The following is a 23,979-nucleotide window of genomic DNA, read 5'->3' as shown; positions in this document are numbered from 1 at the left end:
CTGGTACAGGATAAAACCCCATTTAAAAAAAATATATATATATATATTTTAATTGGGAAATGTTCTGTAATGGTAATTGTTTCATTATTCTTTTCATTGTGTCTTTATTTTGCAAATCGAGACTGTCCAGACAAATGAAGAAGAAAATATTATCCTGAAAATGAAAGATGTGTAAAAAGGGAGCTGTAAGAAGGAGGCAAGGAGGAAATATAATCAAAAATAAATGTACATTAAAAAACTGATCATATTAAATGGAGGGTGGTTCCTTATCCAAAAGGGACCAGTATCCCCAATATCGTTATAATGCATGGAGTTCCTCCAGCCCATAGAGACCTATCTAAAAAGAAAAGACTGAGACCAGACAGACTAATTTCTAAGTATGATTAAGGTAGAGATTTCAATATGTAAATGTGTTATTTTGCTGAACTATCCATGTTACGTTAGTGGGGCTACTTTCAGTTGCTTATTAATTATTTGTGAATCATTCATAGACCTTATACAGGGTTTGTGGGCTTGAGACAGTTAGATGAGCTGAACGTGATGGGCGATGAGGTTGCTGTTCTATATTAGGGACGATGCCTGCTTTGTTTATGAAAAGCTACACAGTGTCCTTGGGGAACTACCTTTTCATACAATTAACCTTCTTTGCTTGTACCTAAAATCCTGCCTCCCCTCCACTCCCACCAATACCAGAACTCAAGACAGTACCAAACCACCTTGTCACATTTGTCAGTTAAGTTATAAGACAGCTAATTTAGGCCATTGAGCACCACAGCGAACTTTTCCAATTGTCTGGTATAGAAACCCAGGAACCTATGAGCTGCCAGTAAGAGTTTTACCAGGGTTCATATGCATTTCCTTTCATATACTGTACTTTGAGTATTTGATTGAGCCTGCCTGGAGTGTGAGATGGGTGAGTTTATACTTTTGGGACAATTCCATTGTTTCAGTTGTGCCAGGCAAGCTCAATCAAGCACAGCTAACATAGCTTAAAAAATAAACAAATGCTATTTGAACCCAGGTCTGCAGAGGACAGCAGTGATGACATCAGGGCCCAGTATTTACTGTAACTGGGGCTCATAGGCCCTATAGATTTCTTTAATTTCATATGATGTTCACCATCAACTCAAGGTCAGGAGAAAGGACCATACTTGAAGACCCCTCTTTCAAATATTTTACTCTCCTTGTTTCCAGTGTTTGCAATTGCCTCTCTCCTCCTCCCCTTCTCCACCTTCAGTCTAGTATCTCATAGGTTCTTATGAGGATCTCCTGATGACACTGACAAACACTAGCGTTACCCTCATCATTAACTCCATTCTAATGAATGAGAGCACACCCAGACATGCTTCAGCTCAGCTTGTATAAAAAGAGAAAAAGGTGCTCTACTGAGGATTTAGAAATCCAAAAAGAAACATCTTACCGAACCCTTCACAAGATCACTATCCCAGAACACTGGTTGGTTCATGAGTTGGACGTCATAAGAGGTCAAGGATCACAGCAGGTACTGTATGTGCTGCATTATGCCTGCAGACGGCATACAAGACAAGGTTTTGATTTTGGATGCGGGCCTACGCTATAGTAACAATGGCTGCTGCTGCTGGTCTAACAGAACATTTAGAATGTAAGACAGGAGAGTGATAGTAAACTTCTGGGGGGAAATGTACATGAATAAATTCTGACCCTAAGGTCATATTTCTGATTTGCGCATGCTATTGGCAGCCACTGGATGATGCTTTATTTTACGCAAAACTCGTGCGCATGTATTATGCCCCCTTTGATCTGTTGTGTGTAATAAAAACATGAAGTCCTTATTCAGGTAGTTATTTCCTTTATTTATTCATCTTTTTGGTCATATGTAATGTTTTGGAAAGGCAGGCCTACTTCTAGCCCTGCTCAACCCTGCTTTATCTCGGCCTCGGGGAAGATAGAGATCCCGATGCAGAGGAGGGTGCGCTCGGAGGCTAGAGTGGAGACAGGCGTCTCTCGAGTTGGATGTGACCTGATGTGACGTGGACTTGCGTGTGCCTCCATGGGAGACCATTTCCCACATCAAGAACGGGCAATATTAACCTTATTGTTGTGTTTGTCTTCAGTTGTCATAGGGTCTTTCCGATTATTTTTTTGTAACGACAAGCACTATAGATTTTAATTATCTATCATTATCGCTTGTCTATTGTCATTTATCTTTCAATCTAGTTAATGTGGTGGCAGGTGTAGTGGTTTTTATTTGGGTCCAACAAGGGGCTGGTTTTAGCCGTAAATATGATTCAATGACTTGAAAAACTCAATTTAAGTTAACGTTTCTAACTAAGTTTCTGTGTGCATCTGAACAGGGAAACTAAACATTGAGTTGATGGGGATGATGCTGCTAATTTCCTTTGGGTAGGCCTTTGGGTAGGCCTTAGGGTAGGCCTTTGGGTAGGCCTTGGGGTAGGCCTTTGGGTAGGCCTTTCAATTATTTTACTAAATGAATGCATCCATAAAAAAATATATACTTTCTTGTAAAAAAAAAGTTTTGTTTGTATATATCTAAATCACAGTCAGTAACTAACTAGATAGCTCTAAGCCCATACATTTGCAACATTTAGCCAAACTCATGAATTCTAAAAGCATTCTTCCAATCATAACAAAAACAGAAACTCCGAGGAAACTTTGACAGCAAACACTCCGAAATGCAAAGCAGGCCTACATCTTCAAACAAAGTGCCACCGTTTGACATCGAGTTACAGACATTGTTTTCACTGTACATTCTACTGTATTTACACAGAAAACAAAGACCGAGAGTATCTTTAAAGGTAACACATCTCTGAACTTGACAATTCCCGCCTGAAATAGCTGGCATCCACAGGCGAGGCGTGTACACAGTCTGTTGTGCCATAAATAGCGTATTCTGGAGTGGAGATGCTCTCCTGTGTACCCGACCAATGGGACAGGCAGTAGCAGTGCTGGAGGTTACAGTGCTGGTAGTGGTAGTGCTCTGGAACAAACCCATAACTCGAGTCCATCCTGTTCGGAGAGTTGTAACACGACGAAGAGTAAGACTCCTGTGGCGAATAACTATTGTAATCGACCGGACTTGACATATTTAGAGAACCTGATGGTGAGCTGGGAGCCTGAAAAACAATCCAGAGGAGATGTGCATTAATATTGTTGTACAGTATAACCAAACCATGTTCTATTCCGAGCCAACTCTCTGGACGGACGAACAAACAGCCTGAGCTTTGTCAAATATTTCAGCTGACGGCTGGTAATTGCAAAGACAGGTGATTGCGCAAGCGAATTTGAATAAAGCATACCATGCCATTGACGCAATAGTCCATATTCAGGGAGTGATTTTCCTGGGGCCAAAGTTTTGTTGAAGTAGCGGGATACATAATACCACTGCTGTAGGTCTCGTTGGGCATCGTCATGCTTATCAATTGTTGATTATCGAAGCTTTCCATCTGAACGCTGCTGTCTGGAAAGGCCCGCGGCTGAAAGCTGCCGTTGGAATTCATCTCTTGAGGGAAATAATCAAAATAATGGCCTATAGGAATAAACGAGAAGGATCAGTCCGAGGTTGCATACATAAACACATGCAGGGGCCATTTAAAAAATTGAAGACTCCAGAAGTGATGTCACGGCACCACCAGCCAACAGCTAAAAAACACATTTGAATGCAAGTTTATAAAAAGGTCCCAGTATATGTTTCGAACTATTCTGCTGTGGTCGTTGATTCTCCATGTAAGTGTAAATCTAGATATTTACCTGACCGAATCTGATGTGCAATTCAGATTTGATTTTATAATAGGCTTATGCGGTGGATTTGACAGCTATTTATCTATTTGCATGTATTATGCATAATGCATTGCCTTCTGCCTTTTTGATCGAAGCTTGTTTATTTGATTATGGTTTACTGCAACGCCCCCACTGGACATGTCAAAAGGATTTTACTGTACTTTACTGTAGGCTACATGTATTTTCGTTAGCAGGTTTGGATACAGTCAAGAGCATTACTTTTTGACTATAGAACATTGATTCTGGACTTTCCATGGTGATGCTTTACCATACAATCATTGTGCGATCAAGACAATGGAATGCTGTGTATAAATACTGACTAATATATGGACATATTGGAACGTACCTGGCAAGGAGGAGGAGACGCAAACATCCTGACTCGCCAAGCTCTGGGATTTCTATTAATTTAGGAAAAGAGAAAAGGAGGGATACAGAGAGAAAACATAAGTCCCAATTGATTTACAACAGTTCGATTCTTGGGCTGGTTATTTTTCATCATTTTTCATCCCAGTACTCTATAGCACTGTATAGCATAATAATGGCATTTGCCGATTTGTTTATTCTTCCTCTTCATTTGATTGAGTGTGTGTGTTTGAGCCAATTGTTGCCAGTTGCCATAAAGACATCATAAGGACATCTTTTCTGATTTATGCATCTGAATTTACTGTAAAATATCACATAAAACAGCTGCTACAGTTCCTACAGGAAAACAAGTCCCACTGTTACTGCTAAACGATTATCAACTGATAGGCTACTGGAGAGTAGACCTGGTGGTGAATCATTAATGAGGCATGGAACTTTGTGTTTGGTGTAAGGTTGGTAATGAGGAAGTTACAGCAATGGGGATTTCATGGAGAGAGCAACACCTCCAACTATGCTGAGACTGTGTGTGTGTGTGTGTGTGTGTGTGTGTGTGTGTGTGTGTGTGTGTGTGTGTGTGTGTGTGTGTGTGTGTGTGTGTGTGTGTGTGTGTGTGTGTGTGTGTGTGTGTGTGTGTGTGTGTGTGTGTGTGTGTGTGTGTGTGTGTGTGTGTGTGCCCCCCGATGCGTGCGTATGTAAGTCCTTGCGTGCCAGTCAGAGCGAGACGAGAGAGAGTGAGGTGATAATTACCATTCTAACTGTTTTAATTGCTGTCTGGAGAGCTCTCTGCTGTTGCAGCAACTCTTTGACAGTTGTCTTCACCCGCACGCCCTGGTACACCTTTGGCTTATCTGTCAGAAGAGGGAAACATTGTATCGGTGTTTACTGTTAGTGACAAAACAACGGAATGCTCCCAACCCTGCCTCTCTCGAGCACTTTCACTGCCTGCTATATACTTTCACGCAACAATTAATTTGGCCTACTTAATCATTAAAAAACATTGGAAAATTATTACAAATATTAAAATGATTAAAAAACACACGGATACAAAAGATGGTTTGTATATCCGGGTATTTAATATAATGTATTACACCTAGACTTATTTGTGAATAATATGAACAAACGACTGTCCTTATGCATCCCTCAAATGTTGCCCAAGTTATTGTATCAAACTCGCAGGTGCGAAAGTCAGAAATGTCCTATTATTGTCCTACCTAGGTCTATAGTCTCTTCCCTGTAGTCTACCTCTGCGAGAACCTCGCACCGCAGAGACCGGGTTTCGAATTTCACTGTCAATACAGTGGTCTTGCCTTCACACTCATTTCAAGCACAACGGAAAAACCTGTGCTAAAATGATACTGTGAGTGTAACTTCTCGATTTTATTTAGATAATATATTTATTTTAATTCTATACATAGGCCTAAAACACAGATTAAGCGTTGCGATCCATGAAAGGGGTTGATAGTAGCATATTCAGTGAAAGTAGGCAAGTAAAATTAGGCTACAGATAAAGCTGGCAAACAGCGGCCTCGTAAGAGTCAATAACAAAGAAACCAAAGGACTCCACAAATCCCGCAAAAATGAGGTGAAAATTGAAGATTTCGCTTGAGAAATTCGTCCGATTATAAAAGTAAGTTACTTTTACGCACCGTACTTAGCCTACATATTGTTGGTCGGCTATTGGATAACAATATGAGCTTTAGCCTATAATAAATACACGTTTTTTGATTATATAATTATTCCCGTTTGCCTATTGAAGCTACAAGCCTGACAATTACGCAGTGAAACAATTCAGTTGTATGTAAAACGCATCCATCGAAGCAGGACTGCATTTTAAATTAAATTGCAGACTAATTTAGGCTGTACTAGGCGCATAGGTTTAGAGCCGTTGCCAATACCCACTCTTAACACGTGTTAGTGCAGTAGCATAACTCTGGGATTTTTATGCTAAAATGAACGGTACTCATATATGTACGCCTTCAATTGTATGTCATGGCTTTACTTCTAAATATAAGGGGGTATAACGTTCTACTCCAATGACTAAAGTCATTACAGAAACGACGCCACACAATGGTAGAACTCATTAAGGCAGTCAGAGACTGCAAAATTGGCGGTAAAGGCGATTATATAATAGCAGCTGCCTCGGCAGAATCCAAAGAGGTGTGCTTGGCTGTCAAACCCATCCTTTTAAATATTCATATACTGAAATGTCAGATCATGATTTGTCTTAAATGTGGCAAATAGTAAAGCTGCCCAAAATACACATCCCACTGATTACTGCTTAAAATGACCATTTGTAAGTTTACATATTGCAGTGTAATTACAATGACTACAATTACAGTTTAATCGACAAAAATAATGCAAATAAAATCGCGTTTGAGTTAAGTTATCCTCACGCCCCAACCTTGGCAAAGTGGCCCAAAGTAGTGATGTTTAAGAAATAAGCAAAACCCTATTTTAAAACGTTGTTCGATTCAATTGAAAAATATTGTAATCGAAAATAGCATACATCATGCAGGTAATAGGCATGGCATTAATCCACATAAGATCATTGTTAAAGGATAGTTTCCATTACTCTTTAGTTAAAACACGAATTGCATTATTTATCTCTAAGGTTTTCATTAGAACCTAGCATTTCCCTGAGAAACTAAAACAGCATGTTGTGCAATGTCAATTATTTCCAATCGTTTTGTTCTAACATTTATATTTTTCTTTCTTTCTTTCAGGAAGAACGTAAAAGAGAACCATGATCAGAAGAAACAGGATTGATGAACTTACCAGACATGTTGTAAAATGTAAGAAAGAGTCCTGGAAGAAAAGCAGTTATGAGATTCCACAATGTCCTTTTCTGGCTCAGTTATATGGGCTATAATGAAATATTCATAAAAATCACACAAATTCTCAACACACAAGTCTTAAAACTGTCTCAGAGCATACAATAATATCCTAATATAGCTAGGGATGTATTAGTTTGTGAAATTTTCTCTCCATGCCTACTTTTTAAAACCCCTAGAACTCAATGATTTGACAATGATTTGATTGCGCGTTACTTTCAATTTGAATATTCAAAGGCTACACAAAAATACATATTTTTCAGTATAAATCAATACATATGCACTTAAAATAACATTCCATTTAATAGAATACAGCACCATTTTATACCCAAACCGAAAAGAAGTTGATATTTTAAACATTTTATCCATCTTTTGCCAATCTGGCCATCAGTCCCCCTTCATAATGAGGCCCTACAGGAAAGTAACGGTAAGATGCTCTATCTAAACATCACCAACCATTACACATCGCAGATCACATATATTTCAGGAAGGATAAGCACATCAACACGTTATGACCATACATTTTTAGTCTTATTTTAAACAACAAAATATTAAATGTCTCGGCTGTGGGCGTGGCATATGGTAGCAGCCATTTCTGCCATCACTGATTCCATTGCTCCTTCAGCAAGTGCATGCTCCCCATCCCCGGAGCCCACATCACCCATGTGTTGCCAATTATATTACAGTGGTTTTAGCATTATTTAGTTGAGTTACATTCATTATGTTCATTATTCATATAACCATAAAGACTGAATGTTTCAGTCATTCACATGTGAAACCTGATTTGACATCCCAGGGCTAGGCTACTTTATACTTTATAATATAGCCTATAAAATAGAAAGAGTCCATAGACGATCTATAAAGTAGCCTAGCATCATTCGAATCCAGAAAGCTTTTTACAAATGAGTTTCAATGCAAAAACTGTTTATATATGTCTGATACAATTGGAATTAAATGAGGAGACTCCTTGATTGCTCTACTTGTGTATCCTGGGCCTACTTAGATGTCGGGAAAGTATTTTCAATTTATACACTTATTGGAATAGGGTTACTGTCCATGCCTGTTTTTATGTATAAGAGTTTAAATCTTAATATGTTAATACATGTTAATACATATGATATGAACAAACAACATGTTATCAGAAGGCAATTTTCACTCAAATATTTTAAGAAATCATGAGCACATTGCCTTAGAGAAAACTGTTTCCTAGAAGTGTTCTCCCATTGCCATGGTTAGCTTACATTTGAATAACAATTTACAAACATAGCAAACAATAAACACAAACATATACCTAGTTTGAATTAAAATAGCTTAGCTTTCCGTTTTGGGGTATCATATATCATTATCACCATTCATATATTGAGAAAATACACACACTATATGCCCAATACAATCTATTGCCTTTCCTGATTTATACTGGTAGGGGCCTATGCAATGATCCTATCATGTAGGTTTAAAGCCCATCATCTCCATTGGGTAGTTGAGTTGGTGTCTTGACCAACTTCTCACCTTCCATAAAGTAGGACCTAGGCCCATTATCGTAACTGCCAAGAATATTATGCTAGTGTTCTGATATAATATCTAACGTTACAATGTTTTAATGTTTTATTTCTGGGGTTGCAATTTCCTCCCCACACATGACACTGGTACGGTAAGAGGAAGAGGTAACATGAAACAACTGCGCCATCTAGAGTAGGATATACGAAAGTGGGCTCTCCGTCTTAATTGAATGTAGAGACAAAATCGTTTTTTTTTTTTCATGTGTAATTTTAGCAAAAAATATGTTCAATTTTCATGCATTTATTGCAGTCTCTTTTATTATATTGGATTTATAATACACATTCTACTGCCCAAAACATTATCTATGTTGTTTATTTCTTGAAATGTGAAGCAAAACACAAGGAGCTGTGAGTATGATAAATCACTTGCATCTATTGACCAATTCCGTTCCTTGCATTGTCTCTGAATGTAAAATATTCAGGTATAGATTCCCACTCACTTCTTGAAGAATCCTGTAGATGGTCATCTCTGATTGTCTTTCGTTATACTCAAGACTTTTCTTTGAATTGTCACTGCTGCCTATTACTAGTAATGAATGCATTGCAACAAGCTCCTAAAATATCAAAAACAGAAGAGAAAAAACATACACATTCATTACCAAAGCTTCACAGAGTGAAGGCTCACATGAAGTAGATACAGTTGGATAAACTCTGATTTGGTTATTAAAGCTGACAACAAGATGCGATAAAGTAAAGAAGGTTAAAGTAAAACGACCTTCAGCAAAAAATAAATGCTAATTGCAATTGTCGCAATGGCAGTATATCAATTACAATTATGTTTTCCTAATATAATGACTATATAAAAACACATCTATTTCAAACATTTGAACACAGGCACAGAATCCTAACTGGTCCATTGTCACGTGCCCATGCAAAGGGTTCCCACTGGGCACAGAGGTCAATTCAATGTCTATTTTAAGTTGGTTCAACATAATTTAATTGAAATGACGTGTAAACAACATTGATTCAACCATTGTGTGCCCAGTGAGTTAGTTCTTACATACCATAATGTCACCAGGGGGCTTAGGAGGGTAAAATAAGTAAAAGTTCCACTTTGTACTTCTATAAAAAGATTAGCAAAGTCTACAAAGTCCATATTTGGACCACAAGGAGCTGAGTCACTTGCATCTGCATTGTTTTGGTTTTCTGTGAAGGACAGGATGTTTCCAAATGGATTTAATAAGACCTCCGAATCTCATATGGCGACCAAGAGCTTCCACCATCTTCTTTCACCCACGAGTGTGTGTCACTATGTGTGGCGAGGGTACTGTCAGAGTCCTCATTAGCTAGAAGGGCCATCTTGGAGGCTAGGTCGTTGGAGACAGTCATATAGGAAGGACATGTGAAAGTGGAGGCAGCAGGGTAAGAGGTGTGGTAGTGTACTTCGTCCAGAGGGTGAAGGGCATAGGGCTGTGCCGAGGCCATGGAGGAGCTACGGGTGGAGCAGCGGTACTGTGACGGGCTCCCGGGAGCGTCGGGGCTGGGCAGGGAGACTGGAACAGAGGTCAGGCCGTCTGCACACAAACCCTCTCCCTGGGTCACTGGGTCTGCCACTGGCTGCTCCCACGAATCCCTCTGTAGGAGCAACAGCCAGAGAAAAGAATAGAGATGATGGAGAAATTACTCTTATTTGTTGGTATTGCCGATTGCAGAATGCCCTAAGATGTATGTGTCACAGATGGTTAGGAACCATGCTCGTGTGATGATTAACCTTGCTGGAGACCTGAAGACATGTTGGCTCACTGAGCTAATGTCTAGGCTTTATCTCAGTGGGCTAACAAAGCCTTGTAGTGCACAGATCTGGGTTTGATCCCAAATCAGTAACATAGGGACACACTTCTCACCTGTGGAATTAGATGTATTTTTTCCATCGTGCTTGTGTAAAATGTCTGCTCATTTGGATGTACCCTATCCACTCCAGCCCCCATCCCTATTTACATGCTTTGCGCCATATCACATCACATAAAGAACAATAACACATAGGGTGCGTTTCCTGGATTTAGCCTAGCCTTGAACAATTCTTAGTCCAGGACTAGACTTTAAACCATGTTTGAGAAACTGGCCCATAATGTAAAGCCATAGCTCAACAGTTCCATTCCATCACTAGTCCTGAACACTGACAGATTGACTTACCAGGAGAAAGTGGGGGGACTCTCCAGAGAAAGGTGGTAGCAGAGTGGACAGGGCTGAGCTGGGGAAGATGGAGCTCCCTCCGGTGGTGAAGGCTGCACTACGGTAGTCTCCGAACGTTTCCGGGTAGTAGCTGTCTATGACGGACGGGTAGCCAGACATGGCCGATGGGTCACAACCTAGAGGCTTGCCACCCAGGGATGAGTAGACCTCGCCCGAGAACTGCTTGGGAGAGAAGTCCGAGTCGGAGATGAAAGGTCGCCTCATGCCGTAGTAGCTAGGGATCATGTGAGACCCTGTTGTAAAGAGAACCAGGGAGAAAACATTAGTAACAAGGGGTCCTATGTGGCTCGGTTGGTAGAGCATGGTGCTTGCAACGTGAGGATTGTGGGGTGCGATTCTGGCTGGAGTCACCCAAAATGTATGCACACACTACTGTAAGTCACTTTGGATAAACGTGTCTGCTAAATGGTAACACTTTACTTATAGCCTGCAGGTGGAGGATAAGTCAATTGCACAACTGAATGGATTCAATGGAAATTTATTTTCCACATTTAATCCAACCCCTCTGAATCAGAGAGGTGCTGGGGGCTGCTTTAATCGATGCCATCGGCCCCAGGGGTGGAGTTTAACTCCCTTCCTCAAGGACAGAACGGCAGATATCTTCACCTTGCTTGCTCAGGGACTCAAACAAGCAAGCTTTCGGTTACTGACCCAATGCTCTAACTGCTAAGCTACCTGCCGCCGCATCTAGGCAACCTGTCGCCCCATCTAGGCAACCTGTCGCCCCATATAGGCAACCTGTCGCCCCATCTAGGCAACCTGTCGCCCCATCTAAGCTACCTGCCGCCGCATCTAGGCAACCTGTCGCCCCATCTAGGCGACCTGTCGCCCCATCTAGGCGACCTGTCGCCCCATCTAGGCGACCTGTCGCCCCATCTAGGCGACCTGTCGCCCCATCTAGGCGACCTGTCGCCCCATCTAGGCGACCTGTCGCTCCATCTAGGCGACCTGTCGCCCCATCTAGGCGACCTGTCGTCCCATCTAGGCGACCTGTCGCTCCATCTAGGCGACCTGTCGCCCCATCTAGGCGACCTGTCGTCCCATCTAGGCGACCTGTCGTCCCATCTAGGCGACCTGTCGCCCCATCTAGGCGACCTGTCGCCCCATCTAGGCGACCTGTCTCCCCATCTAGGCGACCTGTCGCCCCATCTAGGCGACCTGTCGCCCCATCTAGGCGACCTGTCGCCCCATCTAGGCGACCTGTCGCCCCATCTAGGCGACCTGTCGTCCCATCTAGGAGACCTGTCGTCCCATTTAGGAGACTTGCTGCCCCATCTAGGCAGTAGGTAGCTATCAGAACAAAGCATACAATATAATCGGAGTACACATTCAAAGCTCTGGTGGTTACTGTTAACATCGAAACAAGCCTTCACAAGTCTTCACCAGTAAATGGGTTTTATTCTACTTTTTCAGAACGTTGCTTGTAAATGTGACATTTAAAAGCTGTTTTCTATAATACTGTACCTCCCTTACCTCAAACACTATTAGGAGAGTTGATAGGTCAGTGGGACCCATGAATAATTACATCATTTTCACAGATATTTTTCTCACCTGGCATTTGAACAAATGATGATTGGCTGGATGTTCCTCCCTACAAATGAAAGAACAGACAAACATAAAAATCCTGGATCCATGGCATTATGAGAACAGGTCTGATTCTGGTAACACATATCATGCCACCACACACACGCTGAGGAAGGCACAAGCCGAAGTGTATGGCAGTGTGTGGTCTATTAAGACATGCTGCTATGATATAAATAAAATTAAAACAAAGCTTCAAGAATTGCAACTTACAGTGCGTTTGGAATGTATTCAGACCCCTTGACTTTTTCAACATTTTGTTACGTTACAGCCTTATTCTAAAATTGATTAAATTGTATTTTTTTTCTCATCAATCTACACACAATACTCCATAATGACAAAGCAAAGAAAAAATATAGCATTCAGACCCTTTACTTAGTACTTTTTTGAAGTTCCTTTGGCAGCGATTCCAGCCTCAAGTCTTCTTGGGTATGATGCTACAAGCTTGGCATACCTGTATTTGGGGAGTTTCTCCCATTTCTTCTCTGCAGATCTTCTCAAGCTTTGTAAGGTTAGATGGGAAGTGTTGCTGCACAGCTATTTTCAGGTCTCTCCAGCGATGTTCGATCGGGTTCAAGTCTGGGCTCTGGCTGGGCCACTCAAGGACATTCAGAGGCTTCTCCCGAAGCCACTCCTGTGTTGTCTTGGCTGTGTGCTTAGGGTTGTTGTTCTATTGGAAGGTGAATCTTCACACCAGTCTGGTGTCCTGAGTGCTCTGAAGCAGGTTTTCATGAAGGATCTCACTGTACTTTGCTCCGTTCATCTTCCCTTCAATCCTGACTGATCTACCAGTCCCTGCCACTGAAGAACATCCCCAAAAGGGCCTCCCAAGTGGTGCAGTGGTCTAAGGCACTGCATCTCAGTGCTAGAGGCATCAGGACAGACCCAGGTTTGATCCCGGGCTGTATCACAACAGGTTGTGATCGGGAGTCCCATAGTGCGGTGCACAATTGGCCCAGTGTCATCCGGCTTAGGGGAGGTTTGGCCGGGGGGGCATTACTTGTCTCATCGTGCTTTAGCAACTCCTTGTTGAACAGTGTTTCCTCTGACACATTGGTGCGGCTGGTTAAGCAGGCGGGTGATGTTTTGGAGGACGCATGACTCGACCATCTTCTCCCGAGCCCATTGGGGAGTTGCAGCGATGAGACAAGATCGAAAAAGGGGTAAAAAAAACATCCCCACACTATGATTCTACCACCAACATGCTTCACCGTAGGGATGGTGCCAGGTTTCCTCCAGATGTGACTCTTGGCATTCAGGTCAAAGAGATCAATCATGGTTTCATCAGACCAGAGCATCTTACTTCTCATGGTCTGAGAGTCCTTTAGGTGCCTTTTGGCAAACTCCAAGCGGGCTGTCATGTGCCTTTTACTGAGGAGTGGCTTCCGTCTGGCCACTCTACCACAAAGGCCTGATTGGTGGAGTGCTGCAGAGATGGTTGTCCTTCTGGAATATTCTCCCATCTCCAAAGAGGACCTCTAGAGCTCTGTCAGAGTGATCATTGGGTTCTTGGTCACCTCCCTGACCAAGGCCCTTCTCCCCTGATTGCTCAGTTTGGCGGGTGGCCAGCTCTAGGAAGTCTTGGTGGATCCAAACTTCTTCCATTTAAGAATAATGGAGGCCACTGTAATCTTGGGGACCTTCAATGGTACCCTTCCCCAAATCTGCACCTGAGCTCAATTTCGAGTCTCATAGCAAAGGGTCTGAATACTTTAAAAAGGTATTTCAGCTTCTTCTTTTTTAATACATTTGCAAAACTTACAAAAATAACTGTTTTCACTTAGTCATTATGGGGTATTATGTGTAGATTGATGTGAAAAAACATTAAACAATTTTAGAATAAGGCTGTAATGTAACAAAATGTGGGAAAATCCAAGAGGTCTGAATACTTACCGAATGCATTCTATATCCAAGTGATGGTAACATTTTATTTGGATAGTCCATCTGTAGATGCTCTCCAGACTATCTACACTCTTAGAAAAAGTAGAATCATATAGGGTTCTTCGGTTTGTCCCCATAGGTTAACCCTTTTTGGTGCTAGGTAGAACAGGTAGAACCCTTTGCAGAGGGTTCTACCCTGAACAATAAAATAAATGCAACATGTAAATTGTTCCATGTAAAGGGTTCAATGTTTCATGAGTTGAAATAAAATATCCCAGAATTGTTCTATAAACACAAAAATCTTATTTCTCTCAAATGTTGTGCACAAATCCCTGCTAGGGAGGATTTTTCTTTGCCAAGATAATCCATCCACCTGACAGGTTTGCCATATCAATAAGCTGAATAAACAGCATGATCATTACACAGGTGCACCTTGTACTGAGGACAATAAAAGGCCACTCTAAAATGTGCAGTTTTGTCACACAACCCAATGCCACAGATTACTCAAGTTTTGAGGGAGTGTGCCATTGGTATCCTGACTACAGGAATGTCCACCAGAGCTGTTGCCAGAAAATGTTATATCATTTCTCTACCATAAGCCTCCTCCAAAATCGTTTTAGAGAATTTGACAGTACGTCCAACTGGCCTCACAACCGCAGACCACGTGTATGGCGTTGTGTGGGCGAGCTGTTTGCTCATGTCAACGTTGTGGACAGAGTGACCCATGGGGGTGGTGGGGTTATGCTATGGGCAGGCATAAGCTATGGACAACAAACCCAATTGCATTTTATTGATGGCAATTTGAATGCACAGAGATACCATGACAAGATCCTGAGGCCCATTGTTGTTCCATCCATCCGCCACCATCACCTCATGTTTCAGCATGATAATGCACGGCCCCAGGTCGCAAGGATCTGTAGACAATTCTTGGAAGCTGAAAATGTCCCAGTTCTTCCATGTCCTGCATACTCACCAGACATTTCACCCATTGAGCATGTTTGGAATGCTCTGGATCAATGTGTACGACAGCGTGTTCCCACATGTATCCAGCATATATCCAGAAATTTCACACAGTCATTGAAGAGGAGTGGGACAACATTCCACAGGTCACAGTCAACAGCCTGCTCAACTCTATGTGAAGGAGATGTGTGATGCTGCATGAGGCAAATGGTGGTCACATCAGACACTGTACATTTTTGTTATCCACGCACCTACCTTTTTTAAGGTATCTGTGACCAGCAGATGCATATCTGTATTCCCAGTCATGTGAAATCCATAGATTAGGGCCTAATGCATTTATTTCAATTGACCGATTTCATTATATTAACTATAACTCAGTAAAGTATTTTAAATTGTTGCATGTTGCATTTATATTTTTGCTTCATTACACAGGTGCACATCTGGTTGATATTCCACACCTGTCAGGTGGATGGATCATTATTTTTGTTCAGTATACATAGAAGCCTCTATGAAGGGTTCTTCCTAGAACCCTCCATAAAGGGTTCTGCCAATAACTGTTTTATTCTCTAAAGGTTCTACCTTAAACTCTCTAGGAAGGGTTATATCAAGAACCATTTTATCTTTCAAGGGTTCATTCTAGAACACTCTGTGAACAGTTCTACCAAAAACCCTTATATCGCTGAAGGGTTCCTTCCTAGAACCCACCATGAATGGTTCTACCAGCATTATTTGCATTTTTTTTATGACAATACATTAAATATATCATAAGTTGGTTATACCCTAACACAGTGGTTGAAACTCCTGGTTTGCAGACCACATCAGGCCTTCAAGTCACATTATGCTGGCTTGTAAAATGATGTGTGATTCCTATTGGAATCTAGCCAGAGTGAGGATATCCAACAACAGGGATTTTTAATCACCCGCAAACTGCATTCAGAATGAGTGCCAGGGTAGAGAAGGTTGACAAAGGAGACTACCTAAATCATCTAAACTGAAACAACCATCTCAGTAATGAGACTACTAACAGATTGGATTAGTTTAGAAAAATGTATGTTATTTATAATTGTGTAGCATAAATATAATCAACCAATCAATGCAAAAACACAGATTTTGAAACAAACAATTCTGAAAATCAACCTGCAATAGGGTATGCTGGGAAATATGATAATGATGGGCGTGGTTTTGAGTAAAAATGACACAATCACACTTACACCACTTTACAGGATTAATTAAATTCCTGAATCAACACTATAAAAGTTACACTGAAAAACAACACTAGGTAACACTGGCCAAGTGGCCAATTTTATGTGTACCATACAATATACTGCTGGTTCACTCAGACTCCATACTATTCTCCTACTCACTGCTCAATAAAATCACAGAAAGTACTTATTTGAAAAATGTTTATCTTGGCAAAGATATCAACAATGTCTGTACTGTATATGTAAAATTATCAAGGGAATACCAGATACATTTACAAATATTCCCATATACTATATTTTTAAACTGATCAGATTACTCAAACTCCTCAAAGTTTAAACATTGAGGTAAACACTAACTCTCAGGCACTATTAAAAATAATAATACAAAAATACAATAACAAATCTTATTCAGTTCAGAAGAGTTCTACGTAGAACCCTTCTTCCCTTCCAAAGAATCATCAAAGAACCCTTTCTTAACAAAACAGTTCTTAGTGTGAAAAACGTTCTGGGTAGAACCCGTGGCCTTATAAAGAACCCTCGTCTTCCAAAAAGGGTTCTTCAGAAGAAAATTGTTCTTGGTTTATCCAATCTCTCTGCAAATAACCCTTTTAGAACAATTTGTTTTTACAAGTGTAGAGTAACATCTCAACTAACTATCTCCTAACCCTAGCCCTTATTCCAAACCTAACCCTAACTGTAACCTTAGCAAGCAGCTGCTTATCAACAGATAGTCAGTTGCTTATCAACAGATAGTCAGTTGCTTATCAACAGATAATCAGGTGCTTATCAGTAGATAGTTTGTTGATAGTATGATAATCTGTAGAGCAGCAACAGATGGAGTATCCCCAAAAAGTGTGACCCAAATGAATGCAGTACATTTTTCATGTTTGATGTGAACACATAACATGGACAGTAACAAAGTATACAGTGACATTCTGTGAAATAAAAGTCATGATCATTGTCATCATAGACTGAAGAAAAAAAACTTCATGAACTTTTATTGCAGACAGTGTGTCACGTTTATGATAGCCTTACGAAGAGCTTATAATGCAGAAGTCCGAATGATTTATGGAGTTTAATACACTTCTGAATGGCTTTATTATCCTCTTGGGTGCCGTGGAGTCTGAAGTAAAGATATACTGTGGAAAGGACAAGTCTTTATGGTATCTACGGTTATTGAAGACACATTTTGCATGACATTTATAGCAAGCTTGTTAGAATGTATATTATAAATGTTTGTAGGGTTTGAAAAGGGATATATGCTTACAGGGATTTGTTTTAAAGAGACACACACACACACACACACACAGCGAGGGTTAGAAAGGAGGACAAGCTCTCTTTTGTTTGCATATTGCAAACATGAAAGAGTTGATTTTAAGGCTGTGTTGGCTGGAAGGCAAGCAAATTTTGAGGGTTGGATTTGAATGCAATTTGCCCATGCCAAGACTTCCCCATGTGGACCAGGTCAATGCCTCAGTGCTTCTCTGAAGTCTGCGTATGGAAATCATGTTGTTAAAGCCTCATGTACTCCCAGTTCACAGCAAAGCACCTGATTGAGAGACACGATAAACCTGCATGGGGAGGCTAACAATTACCCAGGGCCGTTTCTAACATTTTGGGGGCCTTACGCAAGATTTTGTTGGGGGGCACCAAATAAGAGGAAAACTGCTGATGCACTACCAAAGAAAATCATAGTAATTGAGGTTTCGCTAATGCTTTGAAAAGGTACTGCAACTACCAACCAACATCCCCAGCCACAGGTCTTAATAAAGAGATGATCTGTGAAGAATGTTGGGCTGCAATGTGTTGTATGACAGTTACATTTTTACATGTGGCTGTATTTGGCGAAAAGGCTGTCCTTAAGGAAAACCAGTTACCGGTCAAAATGTTGTCCTTTGGGGGCATACTAGTGTGCAGATATTTTAGTTCTACACGACTATTTACTCTGATGAATTATTTTAAGTGTGCATACCCGAGTGTTTACAATTGAAAAGTACTCTTTCCTCCACAATAACACAACAGTGAAGGCACACTGGTTGGCCGGCTGGCCCTAATAATGCCCAAACCTCCGTTTTGCAAAGAGCATAGGCTACTGTAAGTGAGTAAAGAAGAGCTGGCTAATACCATTTCTCTCAGCATTCCTTGAGGTCTAGGTTCTAGGATACAACACATATCTTACTTGTGCCACGATATTAGAGTCTAATAATGCAGAAATGAAAAGAGCAGTGTATCTACGGTTATATCTCTTTAATACTCTTCTTTATGAAACTTGAAGTTGTTTATTACTTGCGATTGTGTACGATGGTCTTTGTCCTGGCATTGAGGCAGCATGCCTGTTGTCAAAGACATTTCCCTTTCATTTCTATGGGTTCATGTTGCGACTTGATTTGAATCATTTGGTGGCTAAAGTTAGCCGATGTCTATCAATGGCCTTTCTCTCTAGGATAAAAGACTGCAAACTTGAATGAGAGAGAGAGAGAGAGAGAGAGAGAGAGAGAGAGAGAGAGAGAGAGAGAGAGAGAGAGAGAGAGAGAGAGAGAGAGAGAGAGAGAGAGACAGAGAGAGAGAGCATAAGAGAAAGTCGAGGCAACCTTTAGATGGTGTGGCCCTGTTATCTGAATGTGTCTTTAGTCCGTATTGTTCACCCATGAACCTGGGCACACACGTCTCATGTGTGCAAAAGAAGACCGAGAATCTCCTAGATTAAAACATAAATCTATAGTATAATTGTATCTTTATTCACACAAATCCAATCTAATTTTGCGTTAAGTCAAAAACTGTTGATGGCAACACTGGGGTCTTACCAATCCATCCCCAAGATGATATCTGTAACTCTGAGTTAATAGTATTAACTTAATACTGTTAATTAAGAATGACAGAACTCAAGTCTATTACATTTTTGCTTTCAAGCAGAGTTTTCAGTGGTGGCATTGGCAACATCGATCTAGTTTTGTTTAGGAAAACAGTGACTCATCATTATTAAGCAATAAGAGCAGTACTTCCTGGTGTTGTGATCTTTGCTGCAGTTTGCTTTGGACACATTGCCCCCTGAGAAATCCTTTCAAACCTGGCTTTGGCAAACCTGTGACATTTTTGCAAGGACAATACATAACATTTATTATTCAAATGTTTTTGGGTACATGACATATCACATTTAACGCATTCTTCCTTTCATAACTATATTCAACACCACATTTAGTATTGTTCTGCCACAAAGGTTGTTTCTTGATATTCAAAACAAACTGTAATCTGCTGGGTTCTACACAAAAAGAAAGATGTTTCAGGATAGCCATTACAGTCCAGGCATGGAAGGATGGTCACAGAGTGTGAAAGCATGTCTTAAGGCTTACGATGTTGAAACTCATGGCATCGACCTCACAGTTTGTCTCTCCCTTATCAGAATCTGTCCATGAAGAGTTTAGTTACTGTCGACTGAGTGCCAATGGTAATGGAAACAGAAAAGAAATGGAGTCCTGTAAAGGGCATTGACAGGTAGCTTGGGAGATGAAAAACTTTTCCTGTTTGCTCAGGCAGATGTCTCATAGGCCAATTTCGCTGTGTCTGAGGCAACAATGGCTAGCTTGTCTGCGGCCTGCATGGAGAACAATATCGTTCGGCAGGTGTGCGAGAATCTGACTTTGCATAGACCAACCTGGCAGACCAAAAAGGGTTTGTATTAGCTATCCTCCTCACGACTGCTAGAGTTCATGACCATTAGCCATTGCGTATTATTGTTGTCCTGCTCATCGTGGGGTTTTCATGGGTCTGCTTGGCTTTGTTTTTCTCTCTTAAACCAATGTTCTGGTATTTACCCATAGGCTTAGCTTTCACTCATGGTTGAGGAGTGGAGAAATAAAGATACACTGCCGAGGGACTTATAGGTAGGCATTATGGGCATGATTCGTTAGCATACAAAATAACCCCAAATGTAAATAAGGCTGAAGATTGAAGGACAACACCCTATTGTCTCGCCAACAGACATCAACTGTCTGGTTATATGTCAGTGAAAGAAAGAAGACAATACAAAAGCGAATCACGCTAGATGTACTTGGAGTACTCACACTGTATCTTGGTCCATTTGTTTGATTTTGTCGTTTCTCTGCCAGTAGATCTTTCACTGTGTGCTTGACCCTCACCCCTTGATAGACCCTTTTAGAATACTCTGGAGAAAAGAGAAAGAAATATTTCACACACACACACACACACACACGTGCACACAGAGATACAATTGACTCATTATTTGAGTGTGAAGTAATACAAGTTAATACATGATTCTACACTCATTATTCTGTGGAGGTCACTGAAAACAACCTCCATACAGTACACTCCTAACACAAGGATAGCCTAAGATTGTAGTTATGTTGATACAAAGATTTAACATTTTGCGTCAAGTACATTGCTAGAACAAATTCTATGAACCTCCTTGAAGTATATGAAAAACAGGCTAGAAAAACTATTCTTTTCAGGAGGCCTAAATTAAACATAGGAAAGGGGAAGGGGGATACCTAGTCAGTTGTACAACTGAATGCCTTCAACTGAAATATGTCTTCCGCTTTTAACCCATCCCCTCTGAATCAGAGAGGTGCGGGGGGCTGCCATAATCAACATCCACGTCTTCGGCGCCCGGAGAACAATGGGTTAAATGCCTTGCTCAGGGGCAGAACGACAGATGTCAGCTCGGGATTCAATCCAGCAACCTTTCGGTTACTGGCCCAATGCTCTAATATGCTATGCACTTATTGTATTCTCTGTTTTTGGCTCACTTCTATTGTAAGTATTTTTTGAATTAGCTTGAAGTAAGTATCTTCAAATTGTACTTACTCAAAGTAAAATATAAATATAACACAAGTACAATATATTGCTGGTTATGTATTTTTCAGATAATATACTGCTCCTGCTTAGTGCCAGTCCTCATTCATTCCAACAAACATGTATTCATTTGAATTTTCACAGTTTTATGCAGAGCTGAATTGCCTTTTGGGTTACGTATAAAGGGCATGGAAATTGTCTTTGGCTTTGGTCAATGCAAATTGACTGTTAAAAAAAGCTATTTAGTACAAACGTCATTGTCTAACAGTGATGACATTTTTATACACTGGATAGCCACTAGCACATTTTAAATAGTCTAAATAGGCCTAGTGATAGAAGTATCAAAAGTATCAATATTTATTGTAAATACATCATAAATCTCAACAGCAAATATGTCTCCAGCCTGATTTTGTAGGCAAATCCCCCCCCTGAACATATTCCTAGTGAGCATACTATAGACGATATTTGCAATTTAACATGCAAAAGGAAATCGCATGCAAAAAAAACGGTACAGTATGTAAAAGATCCCAGCTTTATGAATGGAGTCTTAAGATACGTTTCTATTTTACTATAGCCATCATACGGCCAAACAGTTTTGAAATTCAGAAATTGATGTGGGATCATAATGATATCATTTTCTAGGTGTTGCAGTTTGATATCCAACTGAATTATTTATGAATTGAGAAGAGGGTTTGGATACCGGAAATCCAACACCAAAACAATATTTGCATACTATTCAGCATCATCATGTCCTTTATGCTTTGGACTGGCCACAGCCAAGCAATGCCATCTTTAGATATGAATAATAAACAATAATATTTATGTTCATATGACACACAGTTAACATATTTCCCGATGCAGTCCTCTGCAGTACTATACTTTCAGTTTTGTTAGTATGAAAAATACAATCCAATACCTTACAAAGCACAATGTTAGCTTCACAGTACATTTCATTCATTCAATTTCTTTATACTGAAGGATACTAGTCAATTCCAAAAACGACAATGGCATAAACCAGATTGTTATGCTAGTTGACAGCATAAACCAATAACACATTTTAAAATATATATTTTTTAATTATGTCATTATCAGAAGATAAAGAAGATGTCATAAAATGTCTATGGATGATGATAGTTTTGTCAAATCAATATACTATGGAAGTATCTCATAAATGATTATGAATCAGTGTTATGGTTGCATTTAGCCTTACCGGTTTCCATGACGCTGCAGTTTCAGATCCGGCACTACAAAGATTGAGAAGGTCAATCCTCTATTCCAGTGAAAGTGTAGCTGTACCAATGCTCAAAATCATACTAAAGACAAGCCTTTTCCACCTCTGGAAACGTTCACGGAATCCTTCGCACACTCCACTGATGGAGAATGTATGGACTTTTTCAAATGACCTTTTTCTCCATGCAAATGATTGGTAGGACGTTTTTCGACTATTTGCATCTACAGTCTAGATTAGAGGAGAGCGTCTAAGAGACTCATCAGAAGTCATTCTATTTCGTTTCACTGAAACATGTTGTAATAGTTCTTTAGGCCTATTTGGGTTCCCACATTTTTACACACTATCAATGTACAGTAAAAGCTTGAAATGATATACCAAAGAAGTTTCAGTCACACTTCAAGTAAAGCAAACAGGTGTAACGCTTTAGTTCCCTATTTTGTTATGAGCATGTTTGAGACCTTATGAAGTCTCATAATAATGTGTTATGTAATAATGCATTATAGCTGTCAGCCTTAACTCAAGTGTTAGAGGTTTGTCTGTTCTTGCAGGATGGTATCACTTAGAAAGTCAGAGGAGAAACAATGCCTGCACAAGCTGCATGATCAGTATAAGATACTGCATTTAGGAGATTGCATATCCTCCAAATGACACCTTCCAAGTTCAGAGAATATACAGCCAGGTCCATAATTATTGGCACCCTCTATAAAGATGATGGACAAAGTCTGTATACAGTGGGGCACTGTATATATATATATATATATATATATATATATATATATATATATATATATATATATATATATATATATATATATTATATTTATTTTATTTTTTTACAAATAATGAGTTATTTTGTATGCTCGACAAAAATTGGGAGATTATTATTTACTAATACAATTGTTTAGAGAAGGAGATTTTGTTTAAGATGTAAAAAATCTAATTAAAAAATAGGGGTCAAAATTATTGTCTCCCCATTTTTTAGAGAGACACTGAGCCTTTTTCTAACATGTTTTATGAGATTGGAGAATGTATTGGGTGTCACGCCTTGGTCATTGTATTTTGTGTTTTTGTTATATGTTTGGTTAGGCCAGGGTGTGACATGGGTTATATGTTGTTTTTCGTATTGGGGTTTGTAGTATTTGGGATTGCGGCTGATTAGGGGTGTTGTATAGGTTTGGCTGCCTGAGGCGATTCTCAATCAGAGTCAGGTGATTCTCGTTGTCTCTGATTGGGAACCGTATTTAGGTAGCCTTAGTTTCGCTTTGTATTTCGTGGGTGATTGTTCCTGTCTCTGTGTCGTTTCTGTAACGTCGTTCGTCTGTTGAATGAAGAAAGTCGGACCGAAATGCAGCGTGTAGGTTACTCATGACTTTAATTAACAGAATAGCGGTACATGAAATAACTGAAATACAAAAACAACAGAACGGAACGTGAAACTAATTACAGCCTATCTGGTGACTACTACACAGAGACAGGAACAAACACCCACAAAATACAAAGCGAAAGTCAGGCTGTCTAAATACGGTTCTCAATCAGAGACAAGGACAAGCACCTGACTCTGATTGAGAATCGCCTCAGGCAGCCAAGCCTAA

General features: G+C 40.2%; 2 protein-coding genes and 1 long non-coding RNA gene across 5 annotated transcripts; 1 reads left to right on the top strand and 2 right to left on the bottom strand.

Moving 5' to 3' along the window:
• Positions 1-1,819: 1,819 nt before the first annotated feature.
• linc.pou2af1 (lnc RNA pou2af1) lies at positions 1,820-7,057 on the bottom strand. 3 transcript variants are annotated; one of them, XM_046313606.1, is made up of 5 exons: positions 6,916-7,057; positions 4,888-4,988; positions 4,124-4,175; positions 3,297-3,526; positions 1,820-3,113 (listed from the first exon to the last, which is right to left on the bottom strand). In XM_046313606.1, the coding sequence occupies exons 1-5, from the start codon at positions 6,920-6,922 to the stop codon at positions 2,790-2,792; spliced, it is 714 nt and encodes a 237-aa protein (XP_046169562.1). In that variant the 5' UTR covers positions 6,923-7,057; the 3' UTR covers positions 1,820-2,789. The 3 variants fall into 3 exon arrangements, with proteins under 3 accessions (XP_046169562.1, XP_046169564.1, XP_046169565.1); XM_046313608.1 differs by lacking the exon at positions 6,916-7,057 and adding an exon at positions 5,352-6,070; XM_046313609.1 differs by lacking the exon at positions 6,916-7,057 and adding an exon at positions 5,787-6,070.
• On the top strand, positions 2,572-7,522 carry LOC124004804. The gene is made up of 2 exons (XR_006833533.1): positions 2,572-5,767; positions 6,864-7,522. It is a non-coding gene; the product is annotated as an uncharacterized LOC124004804 (long non-coding RNA).
• LOC124004797 (uncharacterized protein C11orf53 homolog) lies at positions 7,224-22,510 on the bottom strand. The gene is made up of 5 exons (XM_046313600.1): positions 22,367-22,510; positions 20,409-20,509; positions 12,275-12,314; positions 10,664-10,956; positions 7,224-10,105 (listed from the first exon to the last, which is right to left on the bottom strand). The coding sequence occupies exons 1-5, from the start codon at positions 22,374-22,376 to the stop codon at positions 9,707-9,709; spliced, it is 843 nt and encodes a 280-aa protein (XP_046169556.1). The 5' UTR covers positions 22,377-22,510; the 3' UTR covers positions 7,224-9,706.
• Positions 22,511-23,979: the final 1,469 nt, after the last annotated feature.

Source organism: Oncorhynchus gorbuscha, linkage group LG19, assembly GCF_021184085.1.
Source record: "Oncorhynchus gorbuscha isolate QuinsamMale2020 ecotype Even-year linkage group LG19, OgorEven_v1.0, whole genome shotgun sequence".
Lineage (NCBI taxonomy): Eukaryota > Metazoa > Chordata > Actinopteri > Salmoniformes > Salmonidae > Oncorhynchus > Oncorhynchus gorbuscha.
Note: the sequence above shows the minus strand (reverse complement) of the source record. Positions and strands in the feature narration are given on the sequence as shown.